At 42.9% G+C, this 24491-nt stretch overlaps 1 protein-coding gene across 4 annotated transcripts in view; it reads left to right on the top strand.

Annotated features, from left to right (window-relative positions):
• LOC125459237 (endoplasmic reticulum-Golgi intermediate compartment protein 2-like) overlaps nt 1-24491 on the top strand; it is a 43961-nt gene that overhangs the window by 3097 nt on the left and 16373 nt on the right. For 3 of the 4 annotated variants that reach the window (XM_048545406.1, XM_048545405.1, XM_048545403.1), the window contains exons 2-8: nt 9636-9744; nt 13870-13916; nt 18253-18323; nt 18848-18888; nt 18998-19093; nt 19979-20074; nt 23254-23309. In XM_048545406.1, the coding sequence (XP_048401363.1) occupies nt 13904-13916; nt 18253-18323; nt 18848-18888; nt 18998-19093; nt 19979-20074; nt 23254-23309 (373 nt within the window). In that variant the 5' untranslated portion in view covers nt 9636-9744; nt 13870-13903. The remainder of the gene's footprint in view (nt 1-9635; nt 9745-13869; nt 13917-18252; nt 18324-18847; nt 18889-18997; nt 19094-19978; nt 20075-23253; nt 23310-24491) is intronic. The other variant, XM_048545404.1, reaches the window with a different exon arrangement.

Genomic DNA, 24491 nt, shown 5'->3' with positions numbered 1-24491 from the left:
TTCTCCCAGAAATGATTGATCATTTGTACATCTGCCCAGATCTTAAAGAGGAAGCAGAGCAGCAGAGGTGAAGTTCGTAAGTGAACAGTCTGCAATGTTCCATCATGTACTCGTTACTGTTTATCTTTCTTTTCTATTTCACTATGTCTCCCTTTGGTATTGGACAGGAAAGTGTGCACTCTGGTCGTAAGAAGTGCCTGAAAGATATCTAGTGTATTAAAAAAAGCAAATGCGATGATCAATTATAGGCCACAATAAATGCTTTAAATAAACAAATTTACTATGTATATTTGTGTCACCGATAGTAACCACTTTGGCCCTTCAAGAGGATTTCACAAATCAGCAAGATCATGGCTAATTGGATTCTAGTTTCAACCCCAATTTCCTGTCTCTCCACCACTCCCCATGATACTTGACTTCCTTGTCTATCAATAATCTAACCCAAGCTGAAATAAATTCAATGATACTGATTTCACTGCTTTCTGAGGAAGGGAAGTCCACAGACTACTGAGCCTCTGAGAGGAACAAAATGTTCTCCTCATCTCTGCCATAAAAGGGACAGCTTGTTCTTAAATTAAACCCCTCAAATGATTCTATGAAATGAGTCATGTCAATCTTCTCTGAATTGTTTCGAATGCAATTAGGCCCTTTTTCAAACAAAGGAGACCAAATCAGTACACAATATGACAACAAAGTTGCTGGAAAAGCTCAGCAGGTCTGGCAGCATCTGTGAAAGAAAAAACAGAGTTAACGTTTCAGGTCCGGTGACCCTTCCTCAGAACACAGTACCCTAGATACAGTCTCACCAATGTTCTCTACAACTGAGGTAAAATGTCCCTACTTTGTACTTGCCATAACATAAGCATTCCATTTGCTCTCACAGCAGTTTGCTTTATCTGCTTACTAACAATTGATGATTCATCTATTGGGACACCCAGGTGTCTCTATACTATCAAATTCTGCAATATCTCTCCATTTAAATAATATATTGATTTTTTAAATTCTTCCTGCCAAAGAGGACAAGTTCATTCTTTTCCACTGAAAACAAAAAATGCTGGAAATCACGGTGGGTCTGGCAACATCCATGGAGAGAAAGCAAGCTAACGTTTCGATCTAGATGACTGGTAATCAGCGCTGGAGCTCACCCAAGCTCTTATGAAGAGTCATCCAGATTCAAAACATTAGTTTGCTCTCTCTCCATGGATGCTGCCTGACCCGCTGTGATTTCCAGCATTTTTTGTTCTCTGTATAGATTCCAGCATCTGTAGTAATTTGTTCCTACATCATATTTTTCCACATTATGTTCTACCTATCAAAGTTTTGCCCACTTACTGAAACTCTTCATAAACTTGTTATTTCTTCAAAACTTACTTTTGCACCTGGCTTGGTGACACATTTAGATTGCATGTTCATTGCAGATATGAAATGCTTGGAATTTCCTGACCTCAATCTCTTCGTCAATATACATTTGTAGGTAACATGTATATCCCTGATTTACACGGTAAATACACTAGCCAAAACAAATCCTCCCCTAGAAAGGAACTTAACTCAGATCGAATAAAATATTCACCGCTCACAATGTGAGCTCCTCCACATTGGCAAAGTTAAATGCAAACTGGCTGACTGCTTCACAGAACACCTTTGTTTGTGGAGCTGTCCATAGAATCCTCACCTTTGCCTCACAGTCATAGTTCTGTGACAGAGAGATTACTGAGACTGGACGGACACTTACTTCATATCCCCGATATACACCATTCCAGAGTGGCAGTAAAATGGACACCACTACCTGGCAGGGGAGATACCATGATCCAGAATGTGGTTCTCTCAGGACGAATCTGAGCCGAGAACGTTCATCGTGATGCTGAGGAAAAATTGTCAGTTGACCTGAGCTGCAGTTAGTGGAACTTTGTGCTAGCTTTGGCCTTGCACCAACTTAATGACCAGAAAATCAGAGCTATAGCCTCTGCCAGTGTTTGCAGCCCACGCCAGGGCATCAGTGACACAATTAGAGAGACTGCGAAGGTGGTGCAGGAAGGATCTCCAGTCTTCTTCATGAAGAGAGTCCTTCTGGATTGCTGTGTGTTCCAAGCAGCAGATATTTTCTATCTGTAGGACTTCCCCAGCGGGGGCTACTTTGATGTGGTCTTCAGGACCATGAAGCAATGTGATCACCTCCTGAAGACATTTGAGGAGAAAGGAGGTGACGGTCTCCTCCCCGTCCTGTCTGTGACACCATTGTTCAGTCTCCCTACACAGGTTGAGATGGGTTATATAAAATCCACACATACAACCCCCATACGACCCAGCAGTAGACATCCTGACCTTCCTGGGAAGGTACGTACAGCCTGAAGGTGGCAGCACCGATGTAGTGGACCCCTTTGGAATCTGGACCAACAAGTGGAAAGTCAACATGGTCCTGAAGCTGGATGCTAGTGGGAATATCCTCCACCGGACCTCTAGAGGGAAACTGAGGCAACCTGGCATACACAAGATAGCCATGAGTGCGCCAATCCTGCGTGAGGTCAGGGCACGTGGCAGCGGATTGCAAAGTGACCATCTGTGGGAATTGAAACAGGAGGGCCCTCTGACTAAAACTACAAGGAGCCCAAGAGCTGCAACACAAGTGGGGAAGCAGGCAATCTCTACAAGGCCTGAGCAAGATGACCAAGGGTTGGTGCATTCTCTCAGGTGGCCAGAAGTGGCAATGCGAGCTGTGGACCCACAAAGGTCAATAAGGTGCCACCCTCCAGCAAGAAAACTGAAACGAGGGGAACCCAGAAGCTGGGACAGGCCAGAGAAGAGGAAAAGGTAGCCAGCACAACAGCATAGCAACCAAACCAACTTTCACCTGAAGAAATGGATTCAATGGAGGAAGAGGAAATGAAGGAGGCAGGAGAAGATACTGGAGGGAAACACCACAAAAGGAAAACATGTCAGGCCCCCCTCAGTCCCACGGCCAAACAGAAAGAGGCAGATGCACGATGGACACACCAGCAGCTCCACTGATGACAAACACTTGCGAAGGGATGGCAACCAACAGAAAAAGACACATAGCACCACAGCGGAGAAGGAGAGGAGCACCCCCCAACTAGGAAGCACCATACATCATGAGGTGCCCGGTGAAACCTAACTTCCAGTCATTGGGATCCATGGGGTACCCACCACACCACAGCTCCAGGCAATTAGGAGCAGCGATGCTTTGAAACAGGAGCAGAGCACGTCAGTCCTACTGTCACAGACTCCAAACTGGACCTTCCTGACTTTGTTCTTGCCCCGTCACCGGATAATCGCAAACCACACCACAGCGCCCCCCCCCCCAAACTGCAAGGATGAACAAGATGGCTACCTCAGTGCAGAGAATGTCCGAATGTTTGGCCACACCATGGGAATCCAGGGAGCTCCCCAGTGACAAGACCGCGAGAGAATGGACATTGGGTCTGTGCGTAATCCTATAAACTCTCAAAATGGCTGTTAAAATTGCCAGTATTAACGCACATAGTGTTAAATCCGCCACATGATGTGTTTCCACACTGGCAGACCAATGTCAAAGTGGACCTCCTGTTTTTGCAAGAGTGTGGCATACCGCACCTCAAGTAGGAAATGGTCACAATTATGGACCTACAGACCTTTGATTTGGTCAGGAGAAACAATTGCCACTCCTCCAGCCTGTGTATTCAGCTGCGAGCAGTCAACTTCACCATCTCCAAGGTTAAAGTGGTAGGGGGTGGGCACCGCCTTGGAGCAGACGCTATGTACGTAAACACTCCCCTGAGGCTAATTAACAGGTCACCCCAGTAGTAAAGAGTCAGCAGCTGGCCATCCTGCAGCAGGTCACATAACTGGTGGCAATAGCAGGCCGATCACGGTGATCAGAAACTTGAACTGGATCTTCGTTGCAGCAGGGTGATCTGGAAGTGCTGACGACAAATCGGACTCTAAATCCAGATTCCTTCTGGAAACAGTTAAAGTTGCCAAGCTGCACAACATCTCCCGCATCCCTGCACCCAGCGAAGCTTAGATACACCTGGCCGCATCCAAATGAGCCTGTCTGCATAAAAATAAATTTTCTGTTTGCGTCCCGCACATTCTTAGTCAGATTCACCGATGTCAAGATGATGTTCTTTCCTGACCGCTGCCTTCTGCTTGTCAATTGCCACCTATAGGATGACTAGCAGGCCATCAAGGGAATGTGGAAGCTAAATGTGAAAGTGTTGACCCCAGAAAACACTGAGGAACTCAAAAGGGTTTAGGCATATTGGAGAACTGTGAAGCCCATCTTCGTGTCTCCATCTGACTGATGGGAAACAGTCAAGAGGAACATCAAGAGGTTCTTTATCCTCAAAGGTGTTCGGAAGGCAAGAGAGAGATGGAGAAGACTGCCCAAACTCCAGCAAAGCCTGCAGGAACATCTCCCACTGCAGACAATCGGGTTCAATGTCACGGAGGTTCTCCAGCAGATGAAGAGCCAGCAATCCTTGTCCTTTACCTCAGAGGTCTCCAAGATAATCTTCTGGCCTAGGGTCCACTCCATGCAGCAGGATGAAATGTGCTTGTGCCTTTTCTTCCAGAAGGTGCACAGAGGGAGCTCTGTGCTCAGCAACCGGAAGGAAGACATGGTTCAGGAACATTATCTTAGTCTGACATTCTGAGGATCAGCAAATCCTTTTATGCCAGACTGTATGACAGGAAGCCCACAGAAAGCGTAGCCTTTCAGTCACTCCTGTCCTCTATCACAGAGATCTTAGGCAACAGCACGCTGGAGAGGCTGGACCAGCCATTATCGCTGGATGAATTGACCAAGACCCTCGACCCCATAGAAAAGAATAAAACACTCGGAAGCAATAGCTTATCAGCTGAGTTATGTTCAGCTCAGTGGGACTGGGTTGGCCAGGTCCTACTGGAGGTGTGCAACAGTATGCTTCCAGCAGGTAGCATGGGCACATCCATGAGGAAAGGTGTCATCTCCATTACCTACAAGCTGAAGGGTTTTGGGGGTGGTGTTCATAGGAAAGAAATTAGAAATTGGTGACCAATTTCAGTAATGAATGCAGACTACAAAATTCTGTCTAAGGTCATCATTCCACAACCAGAGATCACAATATGAGGATTCCAGAACCAGGGGTAACAGCATGAGGATTTGGGTAGACAAGATAGGACAGAGATGAGGAGACGTTTCTTCACCCAAAGAGTGGTGAGCCTATGGAATTCTTTACCAAAACGTTGAATGCATTCAAGAGATATAGCACTTGGGGTGAATGGGATCAAAGGTTAGGGGGTGAAAGTAGGATTAGGCTACTGAATTGGACAATCAGCCATGATTGTGATGAATGGTGAAGCAGGTTCAAAGGGCCAAATGGCCTCCTCCTGCTCCTATCTTCTATGTTTCTATGTTATATTGCCAACTGATCAGGCCTCCTCTTGGACCAGTGATTGACCCAGACCAAACTTCAGCTGTGCTGAGCAGGACGATCTCTGAGAGCCTCACACTCCTCAGGGATACAATCGCCTAATGTGGGACAGACAGGTGGAGGCCTACCTCATCAGCCTAGACCAGGAGAAGGCCCTTGGCAGGATATCGCACACCTACATGTGGGACATGGTCTGCAAAATGGGCTTTGGGGAGGGAATTTTCAATTGGATCTGACCCCTCTACAACAACATCATTAGTGCAGTCTCAATCAATGGGTGGGATTTAGAAAGATTCCCAATCAAATCTGAAGTCAGGCAGGGCTGCCCACTCTCTCCTGCCTTGTTTGAGTGCGGTATTGAGGCTTTTGCTGAGTCCATCAGGAAGGATGGGAACCTGAGATGGGTGGCTATTCTAGGAAGTGGAGGCCTGCAGGTCAAGGCTCCCCTGAACATGGATGACATCACTGTCTTCTGCTCAGATCCCCTGTCAGTGCACAGACTCATGAGCGTCTGTGACCAGTTTGAGCTTGCTTCGGGAGCCACAGCAAATCGAGATAAAAGCAAGGCCATGTTCTTTGGGAACTGGGTCAGCCAATCCTTCGTCCCCTTCACCATCAGGACAGATTATCTGAAGGTGCTGGCAATGTGATTCAAAGGGACCGGGGCATGCGCAAAAGCTTGTGAGGAGCATATGGCCAAAGTGAGGTTAAAACTGGTCTTTTGGGAACACTGCTCCCTCTCCATTGCTGGTAAAAACATAGTCATTAGGTGTGAGGTATTCTCTCTGTTGTTGTACGTGGCGCAGGTTTGGCCTATTTCCAGAACCTGCACCGTTGCCATCACCTGAACCATCTTCCACCACAAATGGAGGTCTAAAGATGGATTGTGCCTGCAGGGACTCCATCTACAAAACTCTGGATAAGGAGGGGGAAGAACATACCCAATACGACGCTCGCCCTAATGGCCACCTTTGTGAGTGACATGTATCAAGCTGTGCATAGACCCTCAGTATGGAGTGACATTGTGTTTGCAAACTAAGGTTCTACATGTCCCCAGTATTGCAAAGGGTGGGTCTGGCCTCATTCTCACTGAATCCTTCAAGTAGTTGGACTGTTCCTTATCACCTGTCCTTCATGGGGAAATTTGCAAAGAAAAACAGCTTTGACCACAAGTCCATCAGGAAGTGATCAGCACATGACATCCTCGAGACTTTGCGGAAAAAGGAGGGGGTGGATCCTGTCACAAGTTTCCCCCAGCAAACTGTGAAAGTCGTTTGGCAAAATGCCTTATCACCAGAACTTTCCAACAAGACCAAGAGTTTGTTTAGCTGATGGTGAGAAGGGCACATACTGTGAGATCCTTCTTGTACGCTCCATCTGTCTGTGTCACTGCACACTACCCTCAAAGTGGCTGCAGGGTGTGGGGTAGAGACTGTCACACAGCTCCTGCTGGAATATTCCTTTGCAAAGAAGACTGAAGAAAGATGCAATGGGTTTTTTCGAGGTTTATCCGAAGCAGCTCCGTGACGCAGGAGTCTGTGCTGGCCTCAGGGCGCACACCAAGACAAATGTCAACTTGTGTCTGAAGGACCGTCAACTCAGTGAAAGATGCTCTTTCATCTGCTCAAAATTTCCAGAGCAAAGAATTGACCTCAACCGAGTGTTGCAGACTGGCACATTCCAAGGTTCAGGGATGCACTAAAGCTTGGGGCAGCTGCTGTTGTACCCTTGCATTCAGAACTTCTTTGAGGATTATAAATGAATAGCAAGTTGTTTTTATTTTCAGGCACCTAGTCTAGGACCTAAGATGAAATGATTAGCTTTTTCTTTTTATTTTTAAAATCATTCCACATCGACAACAAAATGTGTCATCTAGAATATGACATCCAGGATATGTTACCAAGTATGTGACATCTTAAGGCAACATTTAGAACATGAGATTTAGATTGTGTCTGGAATGGGCCAAGTTCTGGAAAGTGGGAGTAATGTAAATTTAAAGTAGTTTTTTTGTCTGTGCAGACACAATAGGCCGAAGGACCTCTACTGTACTGTATGATTCTAAGATACAATGGGTTACCTGGTCCTAACAATTATATTGTTTTAACACTTTGCTCTCCATGGTATCCGACTGTTTGCTCCAAATGTTTCAATATATTCCTCACACTCCAAATGTCACAAACCTACCATTACCAGGATCTGTATTACAATTATATTAAAGAGTTGGGGCTAGGTGAGCTGGTAAACATTGCAAATATGCTCCAGACCAAAATTTACTAGATATCTGCATGAAGGATGACAACTTATTTCTTGCGATGCCTTTACGTAATAAAAAATCATAAGGCTCTTTTCAAAAATGTTATAAATCAAAATATGACTGTGACCAGCAAGGATTTATTAAGTAAGATGACCAAATGACCTCAGTTATGAGTGGTGTGCCACAAGGATCTGTTCTGGGTCCTCTTCTATTTGTGATTTTTGTAAATGATTTGGATGAAGAAGTGGAAGGGTGGATTAGCAAGTTCGTGGATGATATGAAGGTGGGTTGCATTGTGGACAGTGAGGAGGGATGTTCCACGTTACAAAGGGAAATTGATATGATGCAGAGCTGGGCTGAGAAGTGACAGATGGAGTTTAACCCTGAAAAGTGTGAGGTGATTTATTTTAGAAGGACAAACTTGAAAGCAGAATACAGGGTTAATGGAAAGATTCTTGGCAGTGTGAAGGAGCAGATGGATATTGGGGTTCATATCTACAGTTCCCTAAAAGCTGCCACCCAGGTGGATAGAGTTGTTAAGAAGGCGTATGATGTGTTAGCTTTCATTAATAGAGGGATCAAGTTCAAGAGCCGTGAAGTTATGCTCCAGCAATACAAAAGCCTGGTTTGGCCACATCTGGAGTATTGTGTCCAGTTCTGGTCACCTCATTACAGGAAAGTTGTGGAGGCACTGGAAAAGTGCAGATATTTTCCAGGATGTTGCCTGGAAAGGAGGGAAGGTCTTACGAGGAAAGGTTGAGAGTGCTAGGGCTTTTCTCTTTAGAACGATGAAGGATGAGAGATGACTTGATAGAGATATACAAAATGATCAGAAGTATACATAGAGTGGACAGCCAGAGGCTTTTTCCTAGGGTGGAGTTGCTATTACGCGAGAGCATAGTTTTAAAGCGAGTGGAGGTAGATATAGTGGGGAGGACAGAGGCAGGTTCTTTATTCAGAGAGTGATCGGGACATGGAATGCATTGCCAGATAGGGTAGTGGAGTCATACTCATTAGGGGCATTTAAGCGACTTTTAGATAGGCATATGGATTATAGTATAAGGTAGGAGTGGAGGCTATTTAGACCTTAGGATTAGGGTAAAAGTTCAGCACAACATCTTGGGCCGAAGGGCCTGTACTGTTCTATGTTCTATGTTCTAAGGTTTAAAGAAGTCTTAAAGGAGGAGTGAGAGGTACACGGTCAAGAAAGTTTATGGATGGAGGCTCCAGGTCTTAAAGTCCAGACAGCTGACTGCACAACCATTGAAGTCAAAATGATTAAAAGTGGGGATTTTCAATAGCCTAGAATTGGATGAGCACAGAGTTCTCGGAAGAGAGTAAAGTTAGAAGTGATTACAAAATAATGAGGGGCCTAGCCATTGAGAGATCTGAAAACAAGGATGTAAATTTGAAAATAAAATCACTGTTTGACCAGGAGCCAAAGTAGGCAGGGAAGCAAAAGGATGAGCGGTCAACAGGACTCAGTGTGATTTAAAACATAGAAAGTCAATTTTTGGATGTTGTTGAATGTATGAGTGTCAGTTGGGGGTGAGTGCTCAAAATGGCATTGTAGTAGGTCAGTCTAGAGATAATAAAGGCATAGATAGGAGTTTCAGCAGCAGATAAACTAAGACAGGTGTGAAGTTGGCCAAGTAACAGAGGTGGAAGTAGGCACTGCCATGAATGTGGGGGCTTAAAGACATTTCAGGATCAAATATGACACCAAGAATACAGAGTCTGGCTTAGCATCAGCCTAATTCCATGTTGACATAGCGTAAAATAATTAAGTGACAGCAAGCTGGTTAGCTTATCTCAACCATAATGATAAAGAGGGCAATTTGTGATATTATCAACAGCCCTTCAATGAATTTACAAGAAAGGTAGGATATAAAATTAATCTAATCTTCACAATATTGTAGCGTTATTAATGTATCTGTACAATGCAGTAAGAAGAAACTTTGTTTGTTTTGCAGTTTCACTGTTCACCTTCACATTAATTGCTGTCCTAGCTATTGGAGAATTCTCTTTTTTCCAAGAGAGCTGGATACAATACAACTATCAAGTTGACACAAATATTTCCAGGTATGATTATCTACAGATGCTATCTAAGAAAAGTTGTCTTTGCATGATACAGACATTGAGTATGAAATATTCACTCATCAAAATCTTCTTCTTCCTTATCCTCTTTGGATTTTTAAAAATGTATTCACAGGTGGAAGCATCTTGGGCTAGGCCAGCAATTATTGTCCATCGTTAATTACTCCTGAGGTGGCAGTGCTGATTTTCTTACAGGAACACCCACAGTGCTATTAGGAAGGAAATTCCAGGATTTTGACATGGTAACAGTGAAAGAGCAGTGACACAATTCCAAGTCAGAATAGTGTGTCGTTTTGATGGGAACTTTAGGTTTCCATGTGCCTGCTGTCCTTGTTCCCCTTTGTCACAAAGATCACTGGTTCGAAAGGTGCTGTTAAAGGCGCCTGTGGTGAAAAGGTACAAGTTGTGTAATCTAGTGTCTATCATAAAAATATTGTTTATTGCTTCACGGCAATTTTGTTTCTTCTTCTCCGAATTTTTTAAGTTAATGGTTTTTAAGTCAGTTGGCGGCCCACTTGCTTTTAATAGCCTTGACTGTAGGAAACACTAGTTCTCTCAAGAGTGACAATTAAAGGTATCTGGACTGAGAACACTGGTGGTGCATTAACCAAGTTTGGTGCTCTCTAGGTAGTTGGTATTGGTGTGGCTTACAATGAATCTTTATTTTGTGGGCTTTGACGTTGTCTAGATTCTGGAGCTAGGTGTATTGTTAGATTGAAAGTATCAAACGGGTCTAATCAAAATCAGCACAACAAGACATGTGCACTACGAAATACAGCTAGTTTCTTAGGCTAAAATGCTTAATACATATTTGAATTAATTATTGTCAATTTCTACTATATGTAGACATTAAAGCCAAATGATTAGGTCAATCTACTGAGATATACATTAAACAGGTGAATGCAGACAGTGACTAATACTGTTGCCTCACAGTGCCAGCAAACCGGGTTCAATTCCTGTCAGTGGAGATTGCACGTTCTCCCTGTGTCTGTGTGGGTTTTCTCTGGGTGCTCCGGTTTCCTCCCATAGCCCAAAGGTGTGCAGGCTAGGTAGATTGGCCATGGTAAATTGTTTTATCATGTCCAGGGATGTGCAGGGCTAGGTGGATTAGCCATGTGAAATGTTGGGTTACAGGAATAGGGTGAGATGCTCTTTGGAGGGTCAGTGCAGACTCAATGGGCTGAGCGATCCCTATTTGCAATGTAAGGATGCTGTGATACGAGCATCTGCCTTTCATCCTTTGCGAACTTGGTGACAGTGGCACTTGGAGCTCCAGCTCAGACTGAAATGGAAACAATCTCGCTAACACCAGCTCAATGGTGAAAGCTCAATGAGTGGAGCAAAGTCTCTGATATTAATACTATTCTGAACCTAATATTACATGGTGTATCACCATTTCATTGTACTTTCAGTACTTTTCCAGAAATTCTATTGTGCAGGAAATAAGGTGAAAAACACTTCCACGTAGCTTCACATTAACTGCATAACATTCTGTCTCTTACCTATTCAAAGTAATGCAGTTGCCTCCCAAAACCAAGCAGGTTGTTTTATACACAAGGCTTGTTTCTCATTTAATTTTCAACTTTACTTCAATTGCTCATTGTCATGTCCATTAACTCATAATGATTAACCCCTCATGGCCTAGTTTAGAGATATCATCTTTTGGCCTAACACTACAACACCTCCTTTTGACATCTTCAAAACAGATGATCAAAACCTTACACAGAGCACATACATATTGTTCAATAGCTGCGAGTTGTTTATGTATGCAATACAGTTAACAGGCCACTACATAGTTAGAGTCATAGAGTCATAGAGATATGCAGCATGGAAGCAGAACCTTCAGTCCAACTCATTCATGCCAACCAGATATCCTCGATGAATCCAGCCCCATTTGCTAGCATTAAGCTCATATCCCTCTAAACCCTTCCCATTCATATACCCATCCAGATGACTTTTAAATGTTGTAATGATCCCAGCTTCCAACACTTTGTCTGGCAGCTCATTCCTTACATGCACCACCGTCTGTGTGAAAATGTTGTCCCTTAAGTATCAGAATTAGAATTAGACTCCCTACAGTGTGGAAACAGGCCCTTCGGCCCAACAAGTCCACACCGAACCTCAGAGCATCCGACCCAGACCCATCCCCAATAACCCACCTAATTTACACCTCCCTCAACACTATGGGCAATTTTGCACGGCCAATCCACCTACCCTGCACATCTTTTGGTCTTTTAAGTTTTTCCCCTCCTTCCTTAAACCGATGCGCTCTAGTTTTGGACTCCTTCACCCCAGGGAAAAGACCCATTCCATGCCCATCATGACTTTATAAACGTCTATAAGGTCACCCGACTTTCCAGGGAAAATAGCTCCATTCTATTAAGCCTCTCCCTATAAGTTAAAGCCTCCAGCCCTGCCAACATCCTTGTAAACCTTTTCTGAATCCTTTCAACTTCCAAACATCTTTCCAATAGCAGGGAAACTGAAATGTAACGCAATATTCCAATTGTCATCTAACAAATGTCCTGCACAGCCACAACATGACCTCCAACTCCTACACTCATTGCACTTACCAAAAAGGCAATCATACTTCACTATCCTGTCTGCCTGTGACTTCACTTTCAAGGAACTATAAACCTGAACTCCAAGGTCTCTTTATTCAGCCACACTCCCCAGGACCTTACCATTAGTGTATAAGTCCTTTCCTAAATGCGGCACCTCACATTCATCTAAATTAAACTCCATCTGCCACTCCTCGGCCCATTGGCCGATCTGATCAAGACCCTGTTGTACTCTGGGGTAACCTTCTTCGCTGTCCACTACACCTCCAATTTTGGCGTTATCTGCAACCTTACTAACCATATCTTCTATGTTCACATCCAAATCATTTATATGTATGATAAAAAGCAGTGGACCCAGCACTGATCCTTGTGGCACACTGCTGGTCACAGGCCTCCTAAAAAGCAATGTTCTACCACCACCCTCAGTCTTCAACCTTCATGCCAGTTCTGTGTCCAAGTGGCTAGTTGTCCTTTTATTCCGTGTGATCTAACCTTGCTAACCATGAGGAACCTTGTGTACTACACAAGCTTTAAGTGGACACCCCTTAAATATGTCCAACCAATGATGTGCATGAAGGGTTGCTAAATTATGTGCTATGTGAATTAATTGGTCTAGGCTATAGGTCATGGTGGTTTCTTACCGTAAGAAACAATGATGTCTGCTGATGCTATGCAAGGAAAGCCCGCAATTATTTAAATGTCAGATGCAGAGGTATCCTACTCAATTGATTGGAAGTGCAATAAATGGTTTATCAGCTTCCATTCTTTGAATATGTATTGTTATGTCTAAGTGCATTATAGGTGACATGAATTTTATCTCTACACAAATTGACGGATGACTCCTCTCTCTTATCATTAAGATCAACAGCATGAGTGCCACCAACACAATAAGGGAAAATTTAGTGAATGGTTGTATCACTGAGTGGTAACTTGCCCATTTGCAAGTACTCCTGCTCTTCTGCTATGTACATAGTTCAAAGGTAACGGTAGGGAAGGGGCATACTGGGCCTTCTGGCCATTGGTCATGATCGCCTTGCTGGGTGGGTCTGGTTGTTGTTATCACCATTTGTCATAAAACACTGGTGCCCACAGCATATCCCCAAACAGACACAGTAGGATGATAAACTGGCAACATATTCGCTGCAGTGCAGTATTTAAAATCAGTTAACAATTAACTGTTAATGGTCAAGTTTGGAGATATCATTTTTAAACCCGACACTACACCATCTAATCTGAGGGTGTTTAGACCGTGGGCATCGGTAGTGTATAAACAGTTGGCACAGGCCCTTCACATTACCTATAGAATTAAACCTTAGGAAAGAAAAGCAGGGAGACATGATATTAGAACAGACCGAGAGATTTCATTATCAGAGACAGACGGTCTTGAGGCTGGATTGCAGCAGGAGATTTCCTCTTGATCACATACCTTACTGTGATTGCACTGTGGTTCTTAGGTTGAGGTTATGACAGCCAATCAGAAATCCCCACTGTGGAAATTAAATGTCTCTGATGTGACAAATGTCTAACCCACTTTGCATTCTTATTTCAGCAAGCTCCAAGTAAATCTCGATATCACAGTGGCCATGCTATGTGACTGTAAGTATTTGGTACAGTTCTGCAAACCCTGTACAGGAGAATCTGAAGGCCTTTGAGGGAAAGTAGAGTAGATTCAGCCAAATGATTTCGGATGAGGGAACTTAACTACAGGATTTAGTTGGAGTCAAGGTTGTTCTTGGAGCAAAGGAGGTTGAGGGGTGATCAGACGTTCAGCATAGGTAAGGTAGAAAAAGGAAAACTGTTACTAACTGAAGGTATGTCTTTACATTGCTTGAGATAAAGTGTCTTGAAGGGAATTGTAGATGTATAACATTGTTAAAAGTTCTTAGAAACAAAAATGGATGTATATATGCATAGCTCATTGAAAACTACGAAATAATTAAAAGGGATAAACAAGGTAGATGCTTCCCATAGCCGGGGAGTCTATCAATTTCAAAATATGGGAAGCCACTTCGGACATAGATGAGGAGTATATTTTTAACCTAAAAGGTTGAGAATCTTTAGAATATGCTGCAAAGAGAGCCGTGGAAGCTAAGTCATTGAGTATATTTGAAGTAGATCTTAACATATTACTAAATACCCTGCATCAGAAAGGAAGATTAAGCTCTTTCATTTTAACAAGACCCTTACAGACACTCAACCCTCATTGAAAAGACACCCATATCTCCACATTAGAGATTCTTGCTCACCTGGCACGTTATAAACGGCTCTCTTCCTTCCTTAAATTGTTATGCATTCACTAGATGCTAATTTTCTTTACAACACCTTCACCTTCAACAAGCAGTTCTTCATCCAGACACATGAACAGCCATGGGGACCAAATTTGCTCCCCAATATGCCAACATTTTCATGCACAAGTTTGAACAAGACTTCTTTGCTGCACAGAACCTCCGAACAATGTTATCAACCAAATACATTGACAACATTTTCTTCCTTTGGACTCATCGCGAAGAATCACAGAAACAACTACATAGCAATATCAACAAGTTCCATCCCACCATCAGACTTACCATTGACTACTCTTTGGAATCAGTCTCATTCTTGGACACGTGCATCTCTATCAGAGACAGACATCTCAATACCCTACTCTACAACAAGCCTATGGATAACCTCACAATGCTATACTTCTCCAAATTCCACCCAAAATGTATTAAAACAGCTACCCCCTACGGACAAGCCCTATGCATACACAGGGTCTGTTCAGATGAGATGGGCACCTGAAGGTGTTGAAGGACACCCTCATAGAACAGGATACAATGCTCAATTTATCGATCACCAGTTCTGACGAACCACAGCGAAAATCTGTCCTGGCATCATCAGAAGACAGACAGAGGTTATGTCCGAGAGGGTAACTTTTGTCATCCAGTCCTTCCTGGGATCGGGGAAATCACACCATGTTCTTTACAGCCTTCAACACATTATTGATGATGATGTGCACCTTGCCAAGGTCTTCCCTACGCCTCTACTTCTCGCCTTCAAACAACTGCCAAACCTTAAACAGACCACACGGTTCACAACCTTCAGGACAACACAACACCACACAGCCCTGCCATGGTAAGAGTCGCCAAGCAGAGGCTGATGGCTAAGTTCGGTACCCATGAAGACAGACTCAATGGGATCTTGGGTTCATGTCGCACTACGAACTGCCACAGTACATTACACTCACACTCACACACATGCAAACATACAGGCACACTCACATGCGCACACACAGATCCTAACTCACTGTCTCTCAAACACACACACACATAAACTCTTTCTTCCTCTCTCTCCACACCCCCAACACACACACACACACACACACACACACACACACAGTCTCTCTCTCTTGCTCACACACATGCCCACACACACTCTCTCTCTCCCACACAGACACGCACACCCTCTCTCCTGCACACTCACATTCTTTCTCTCTCTCTCACACACACACACACACACACTCTCTGTCTCTCCCATGTACACAGATGTGCAAATACACACATACACATGCACACTCGCTCGCTCACACACACGCACGCACAACTCTCCCACACAGACACGCACACCCTCTCTCCTGCACACGCATTTTTTTCTCTCTCTCTCTCTCTCTCTCTCTCCCACACACATAGACACACACTCTGTCTCTCCCACACGCACCCGAGACAAACACACACACACACACACGAGACAAACACACGAACATGCACGCACACACACACACACACACACACACACACACACACACACACACACACAGTCCCTCTCCCTGCCTCAGTCACTCACACGCACAAACATATTCTCTCTCTCTCTCTCCCCCTCACACACACACATATGACAGTGGGGTGAATTTGTATTTGCAGATATGTTCTATTTTGTTCAAAAAGCACAGAATTTATAGACAACCAATGTTGCGTTTTATAAATTCCTACTTTATAAATAAAACCAGTCTGACTCCAAACCAATAGGGAAACACGTTCTAAATGAGGGTTACACCTAACATACATCATCTGACCTAAAATGTCACCTCTCCTTTACACTGATAAAACCTCTAGTTCTCTCAGGGTAATGACTTGAAATGAATTTGGAGATTTACATATACATATTAATCAATTAAAACCCCAAAACTGATAAAAGATTTAACAGCATCTTAGGTTTGTTTAATACATCCTCATCAGTGTTGCGACCCTTTGATCTTTTACTTATAAATTCTGTGTCTGATATTATCTCTCTCACTAACACCTGCAGAAGGACCGAAGCTCTGAAAGCTTGTGTTTTCAAAAAAAAACCTGTTGAACTATAACCTGGTGTCATGTGATTTCTGTCGTTGTTCAACAGCTCTGTAATGTGCCTTCCTCTTTGACATCTCTAAGCCTTCCGCTTCTGAAGCTTCTGTTCTCACTTTCCATTGGCAAATCAGGATTCTCCCAGCTATTACTACTTGGAGACAACTAACAACAGCAGCTCTGCTGGGATGGACCTTTTCCAGTTGAATGAATCTACACCTAGTTCCTCTCCCTCTGTCACTGTCTCTCTGGTGGTTTTAAAACTCATGCCAGCCAAAACCTTAGCAATTGTGCCCAAAGACAGCTTACTGGTTATTTAGCTAAAATCACATGATTTTCATCTCCGTTTTGAACTCAAGGTTTAAAATTAATTTCCAACCATTAATTAATTACCAGTTTGGATCTTCACAGAACTGAAAGACCAAAATCAACATTTCCTCTATTTTAGAAGCCACGGTTGCAAATTTTCAAAACATTGAAGCTTTACCTGTGTGATGCCTAAGAACAGTTTATATAGTTACAGTTCCTCGCCACATCCTATTCCATAATGTATTAACCTGAAACAGGGGATCTGGTGTTATTTGGCGATTTGCAAGAGCTATCTTTATAACGCTGAAGGTAGTCAAAGTTATCTAATGATGCAATAGGATCTACAAATTAGCAGGTTGATGGATTTCAGTTTGATGTATCGATCCTAAGGCTACGTACCATTCATATTTATTTTTTAAATGCCTTTGCTCTGTAAGTATGGATGGCACTACATTTCTTACTTAGCCCAAATTGCCTTGAGGGACTTCTAGGTTAACCATCTAGGTGGGACTGGAGCGAGCTGTATGCCAGTCCAGGCCTAGGTGGCGGATTTGTTTCTCCAAACTACACCAGTGAACCAAAAGCTTTCATTGTGATTATATCTTTTCATAGTTATTTTAGTGCCAATTATCATTATTTTTCCATTGCATTATAAAAGCTCAATTTATTCACTAATATCCTTATCCAGACTGGTCCTCATATTGCATTCCAGTCCCACAAACAACCTGGTTGACTCTTAAAGTGTGAAGCTGGATGAACACAGCAGGCCAAGCAGCATCTCAGGAGCACAAAAGCTTTTGTGCTCCAGAGATGCTGCTTGGCCTGCTGTGTTCATCCAGCTTCACATTTTGTTATCTTGGATTCTCCAGCATCTGCAGTTCCCATTATCTCTGGTTGACTCTTAACTGTTGTTTGAAGTGGCCAAGTAAGATCCCTCCTCTTTAAGACCTATCATTTCTCCCTTCATGGGAAATGTGAATAAGTAAGGCTCTTGACAATAGCATCCACATCTTGAGAGGAAACAGAATAAAATCTAATGTTCTATCTGTTAGAAAAGGCTGAACAGGCAAAATCATATCCCTAGAAATGAAAAGGCTGAGAAGGTTTTAAAATGACCAACAGGTTCAAGAGATTAGAATTTGGAAAGTTGTTAAAAGTAGCTGAAACAAATAATACTGAAGCATTTAAGTGGAAACTAAATAAGCACAAGGTGAAAGGTACAGAAGGAAACAAGGTATGTCAAAATTAAACTAAAATGTCTGTAAAGTCATTCTGTTTCTGTTGTTCTATGTTGTTATCCAAAGTTGTTGGAGCAGACATGGTTGATCAGACAGAAGCCAGGGTTGGTGAGTCTGGAGATCTTCAGTATGAGCCAGTAAGTTTTTTTTAAATCAGCCTCACTTTTATCTTTGATGTGTACGTGTAAGCTGACTCTGAGTTTTATTTTAAGAGAGTAGGAGGAGCCAATGTTCTCTCTAAGCTGCGAGGCTGCGGATAGCAATTGGTGTGTCGATGTTATTTGCAGCATTGACTTCCAGTTCCAGAAGTCACTTCTGTGCAAGGACCTTGGAGATCTGCACAAAAGAAAGAAAATGAGGGTGAAAGCTGGGTACAGCACTGTAAATGTGCAGCTCCTGCCTCTCCCTCTCTCTCTTCACTTAAGTCCCACCCTCAAATCTAGCTCTTTGACCAAACTTTGAATACCTGTCCCAATTTCTTTTTATCCAGCTCAGTGTCAAATTTTGTTAAATAACCCTCCTACAATGTGCCATTGTATGATTTACTACATTATAGGCGCTGCATAAATGAAAGTTGCTGTTGTTTCACCAAACTCAGCTTGTCATATTTTTCTATAGCATGGAATTATAACCTTCTCTATATATATTTTAAAATACTTAGACCTGCTTTGAACTCACGGAAAAGGAGAAGGCCTGGCAGAGGTATGTTTTTAAAGAGATTTTCTTACAGAGATTTTGACATTCTGTCCTTATTGAAACAGAAATTTAGCTCCTTCACAAAACTAATCAGAAAACCTACATTTACCTGCAGAACAATACAAACTATTCAACAACAGCTCAGTGAGGAACATAATTTGCTAGAATTCCTCATCAAGTCATCATTTAATGGAATACCAAAGGGTCCAAGGTAATTGCACAGCTTACAGTATTTCAGTTTAGAGTGATTGTAGCACTTTTGAATTCAAGGTAGGAGATTATAGGCTCAAGGCATACTCCAAAGGCTTAAACACTATTGCAACGTGTGTCATTTTATCATCTCAGGTGGATGTCTCTATTACTGATATAGGCCACATATTAATACTGCATGTACTATACACCATGCTTAACCTCAGCCTCTATGAAATTCACCATGAGTAATCACCAAACACAGCTTTGGAGTAATATCTGGAACCTCAGGCTGAAAAGCAGTGGCTCAGATCCTGGACCTGATACTTGTAACCCATGAAAAATCTTTAAAATAGCCAGATCTCCATCCCCATCCCCAGACCTCCTCATGCAGGCTTCCATTTTCAAGACCCCAGGCCATGTCTTTCTAATCCTAGTGACTTCCAGAACAATAGCCAATGATACCAAGGGCTCAAGTTGATTTCAGGCGGGGAGGCAATGGCCTAGTGGTATTATCATTAGATTGTTAATCCAGAAATCCAGATAATGTTCTGGAGATAACACAGTGTGAAGCTGGATGAAATGCTGCCTAGCTAGTGACACCCTCATACCATGAATGCATTAAAAGAAAAGGAGGTACAGTGGACCTGGAATTACTCAGAACTAAAGCACAGGCACATGCCGTGTGGTCTAATGGTCTATACATGATAGAGACTGCATTTCTTACATTTCATTCTTGTTCACACATTTATCTAACTTGCTGTTAAATTTATTAAAATAATGATTAATTAATCTGATATTGAAATGTTTAAATTGAATCTGACTAGAACCTGTGGATTTTAAAGTCTATCAGAGAAAAGTAATGTGCAAATGACATTAGAAAATGATTTTGTCATTTTTCTTTCAGGATTGTTGACTCCAGAGATCCTCCAAATGCCTGCAGGATTCATGGTTCACTGAAACTCAACAAAGTAGCAGGGAATTTACACATTATGGCTGGGAAGTTGGTATAATCCTGTTTATTTTGCATTGTTTTCAAAATGAACAATTCAGCCTCACCATCCTGCTAAGTAAACAAGTCATGAATCAAAAAGTGCTTGAAACAGGCAGTCCTCACTCAGAGCCAATATTATAGGAATTACAGAAAAATTAAAGCCATGAAAAAGGCCATGCTATCTAACTGCTTTAGGCTCCTCAGAAATCTTTTCCCACACTACTTTATCTCATCAGGTCAGTATATCTGCTGTTCTTTCTCCCTCATGTGTATATCTAAATTCCCATGTTCTTCAGCAAAACACCACCTGCCCCATTAGGGCAGAGTTTTTAAATCCAGCATTGGGCTACTCACTTACCTTAGGACCCATGAGTGGTAGAAAGTCATTCTTCTTCCCTATGAACTGCCTTAAAAAAATGCATTTTTGCTATTTAGTTAGCTATTCCTTATGACAGTGAGTGTCACAGTCTCATCACTGTCAGGGCAAAGACATTTACCTTGAATTCTCTACTAGTTTAATGAGTGACTATCACATGTTGAAGTGTAAAAATCTATGTCTACCCTAACTAACTCATTCATCATTTTAAAGACCTCTATCAGATCTCCTTTCAAACAGCTATTTTCTGGAGAAAAAGTGTCCAAGACTGTTCCATCTTTTCTCACAGGTCCAACCACTCAGGTTCTGTATGATCGCTATAAATAGTTTCTGCAGTTATAAAAAAACTGCCCAGAGTAAGGAAGCCAGAACATTGCATGATTAGAGATAATAGGAACTGTAGATGCTGGAGAATCCGAGATAACAAGGCGTAGAGCTGGATGAACACAGCAGGCCAAGCAGCATCTTAGGAGCACAAAAGCTGACGTTTCAGGCCTAGACCCTTCATCAGAAATGGGTGAGGGGGACAGGGTTCTGAAATAAATAGGGAGAGAGAGAGGCGGAAAGAAGATGGATAGAGGAGAAGATAGGTGGAAATGAGACAGACAAGTTAAAGAGGTGGGGATGGAGACAGTAGAGGTGAGTGTAGGTGGGGAGTTAGGGAGGGAATAGGTCAGTCCGGGGAGGATGGACAGGTCAAGGGGGCGGGATGAGGTTAGTAGGAAAGAACTGGGGGTGCGGCTTGAGGTGGGAGGAGGGGATAGGTGAGGGGAAGAACAGGTTAGGGAGGTGGGGATGAGCTGGGCTGGTTTTGGGATGCGGTGGGGGAAGGGGAGATTTTGAAGCTGGTGAAGTCCACATTGATACCATTGGGCTGCAGGGTTCCCAGGCGGAATATGAGTTGCTGTTCCTGCAGCCTTCGGGTGGCATCGTTATGGCACTGCAGGAGGCCCAAGTTGCAGGAATAGCAACCCATATTGTGCTTGGGAACCCTGCAGAAATGGATAACATGTAGTGTGAATAGTTGAAAATGGGATTAGCAACCCATACAGGGCAGAAGCTAGGGGGGATTGTGGAGGTGGGTAACGAACATAGAAGAGAGTGCTCATGCTCTGAAATTGTTAGACTCAACGTTGTGTCCCGAGGACTGTAAGATACCTCGGCAGAAGATGAGGTGTTATTCCTCCAGCTCGTGTTGACCCTCGCTGGAGCACTGCAGCAGGCAGAAAGAGTGGTGTGGGAACAGGGTGGTGTGTTAACAATGGCAGGCAACTGGAAGCTCAGGGTCATTTTTACGGATAAAGCAGATGCGTTCTGCAAAGCGGCAAACAAAATCTGTGTTTTCCCCAATGCCAAGAACACCACATTTTGAGCAGCGAATACAGACAACTAGATTGAAGGAAGAGAAGATAAATCATTTATCCACCTGGAAATTGTGTCTGGGGTCTTGGATAGTGCGGAGGGACAATGTAAACAGGCAGGTAACTACGCCTTCTGTGATTACATGGGAAGGCGTTGTGGGAGAGTGCGTAAGTGCTAAAAGCGAAGACGGAGTGGACCTTTGGTTCCCAGAAGGAATGCTCCCTCTGGACTACTGACAAGGGAGGGGAGAGGAACATGTATCCCGCTGGAGAAGGTGGAAATGATGATTTATGTTCCTTTGAGTGTGGACGTTGGTGGGGTGGAAACGAGAGGGACCCTTATTATCATTGTGGGATAGGTGGCCTGGCAGTGTGGGCAGGAAATGGTCAAACATGGCTGAGGGACCTGCCAACCTCAGTAGCAGGGAATCCTCTGTTGAGGAAATAGATGGATTTGTCTGTGGTGTCACTACAACGTCAGAACAGACGTGATGCATATGAATATGGCAAGCTGAAGGAACAACACCTCATCTCCACCTAGAAACCTTACAACCCAAGGTACCCAACATTGAGTGTAACAATTTCAGAGTGTGAACACCTTCTCCATGTTTGTTAGCCACCTCTAGTCTGCTGATCCTGTTATATATGAATTGTTCCCAGCATAGCTCAGCCCATTTTCAACTATTCACATTTCCCATTAACACCTATTGAGTATTTACTTTTTTCCAGTTTACTATCAGCAACCCTTTTGTCTGCTTCTCCTTCTCTTTCTGTCTGTGTGCACCATTTCCATCTATATGACCGATTCCACTCAGATCTCAGCACGGACGCACACACACACACACGCACGCGCACAATCAGCAGATATACCACCTTTACTGTGCGACCTTCCGTTCTGACAGAGAGTTGCTGGACGCAAACCATTAACTTTTTTCTCTCCAGAGGTGCTTCCTACTGAGTTTCTCCAACACTGTTTTTGTTTCAGTTTCTGGGCTAACTTATGTACAAATATATTATCAGAGGGGGAAAATTTATTGAGTCTTATCAATTCTCATCTTCATTTACAAGAGCCATAAGGCACAGAAGGAGCTCAATCAGCCCCTTGAGACTCTTCCAGTTCTTTACTCAACAACTCACTTCCACCATTTCCCTGCTCTGTCCCCATAGTCTAGTATCCTCAAGTGCTGAACAAACTCCTTTAGAGTATATTGATTGACTTCACATCAATTACTGTCATTGGCAGATTGTTCCAAGTCATTACCAATTGCTGCTCAAAATGATCTTACCTACTTTATGTTACAATTGTTGCCAAAATCTTAAATTTGTGACCTATACCCAATAGAAAACCCAGTCGTACATGACAATCTTTTAGTTTGCTGAGTACCTGAGATTTACATGCACCAAGAACAAAAAATACCAAACTGTGAAACATCATTCTTCCTATTTTTCAGACCATACCAATTTTCATTTGGCCATGCCCATGTACTTGCCTCAAAGGATCCTACAGGTAACTTTTCCTGCACAATCTGTAAGTTGTTTACAACCAGCTCGCTGCTCTCAGGATACACTCAAATCTCAATGGATAGGGTCCAGATAAGGATATTTAACTGCTACTACTAGCTGCTTCATTTGAGCAGTGGTGTGGAATGGCAGGTCCTTCACCTCTGACTGAGAAAACCATGGGTAAAATCCCATAAACAGGCATGAATACTGAATCTAGGCTGACGCATCAGTGCCATATTGATAGAGCACCAATGTTCAGGTGTAAGTTTAAAAAAAAGACCTACAACTGAAAGAAAGAGAGCTGGGAAGTTCAGGCCTGCCCAACACTTGCCCTGTAAAAAAACATTATTTAAAAAAATCACTGAAAACTGGTCACTCACTTAGGAATTTGCGATGTGCAAAACAGTTACTGTGTTCACTCACAAAACACCAGTGCCGGAGATTCACTGCCTGTCGCAAGCTTTAAGCTGATAATAAAATTGAATAAGGTGCTATGTGAAGGCAAGTTCTTTCTGTTAATGTTTCCCTCTCTTTCACAAACTCAGATGTGTGCAATATATTCAGGAGCATTCCCTTATGCTAATTGTCATCAGTATCTAGGACCTTTCTAATGAGTAAGAAGTGTTGGTTGATCTGGAACTGATCAATCAGTATATTAAAGATTCTGGTATGGAAAGCCAGCTAAGATATTAACAAAAGCTTTCAAAATTTAACACTGGTTTCCACTGAGGCTGATATGAAACAAAACAGTGAAGGGCAGAGCTTCACTCATGTTTGAGTTAATGAAGGGTGTCAATTTTATTAAAAATGTCAATGTCATGTTGCCACACAATTACATACAGAATTCTTGAATGTGTTCAACAAAACTGAGCAATAACAAATTTTACTTACTACAAACAAACCCTGAGCCCATGACCTCCACCACCTAGATGGACAAGGGCAACAAAAGCCTGGAAGCGCCACTATGCTGTCCTGAATCGGAACAATAACATCATTCCTTTGATGTCACTTGGTCAAAACCCAACTTAATTTCCAATTTAAATAGCAACTATAAGTGCAGTTAGACTTAGCATTATTATGGAAAAGGACAGAGATACGTCAGGAGTAAAAGTTTTTAACTGGGGGAAGGCAAATTTTCCAAAACTGAGAAATGATTTGGCTGAGGTGAATTGGACAGGGCTGCTAA

This window comes from Stegostoma tigrinum, chromosome 17 (genome assembly GCF_030684315.1).
Source record: "Stegostoma tigrinum isolate sSteTig4 chromosome 17, sSteTig4.hap1, whole genome shotgun sequence".
NCBI lineage: Eukaryota > Metazoa > Chordata > Chondrichthyes > Orectolobiformes > Stegostomatidae > Stegostoma > Stegostoma tigrinum.
Note: the sequence above shows the minus strand (reverse complement) of the source record. Positions and strands in the feature narration are given on the sequence as shown.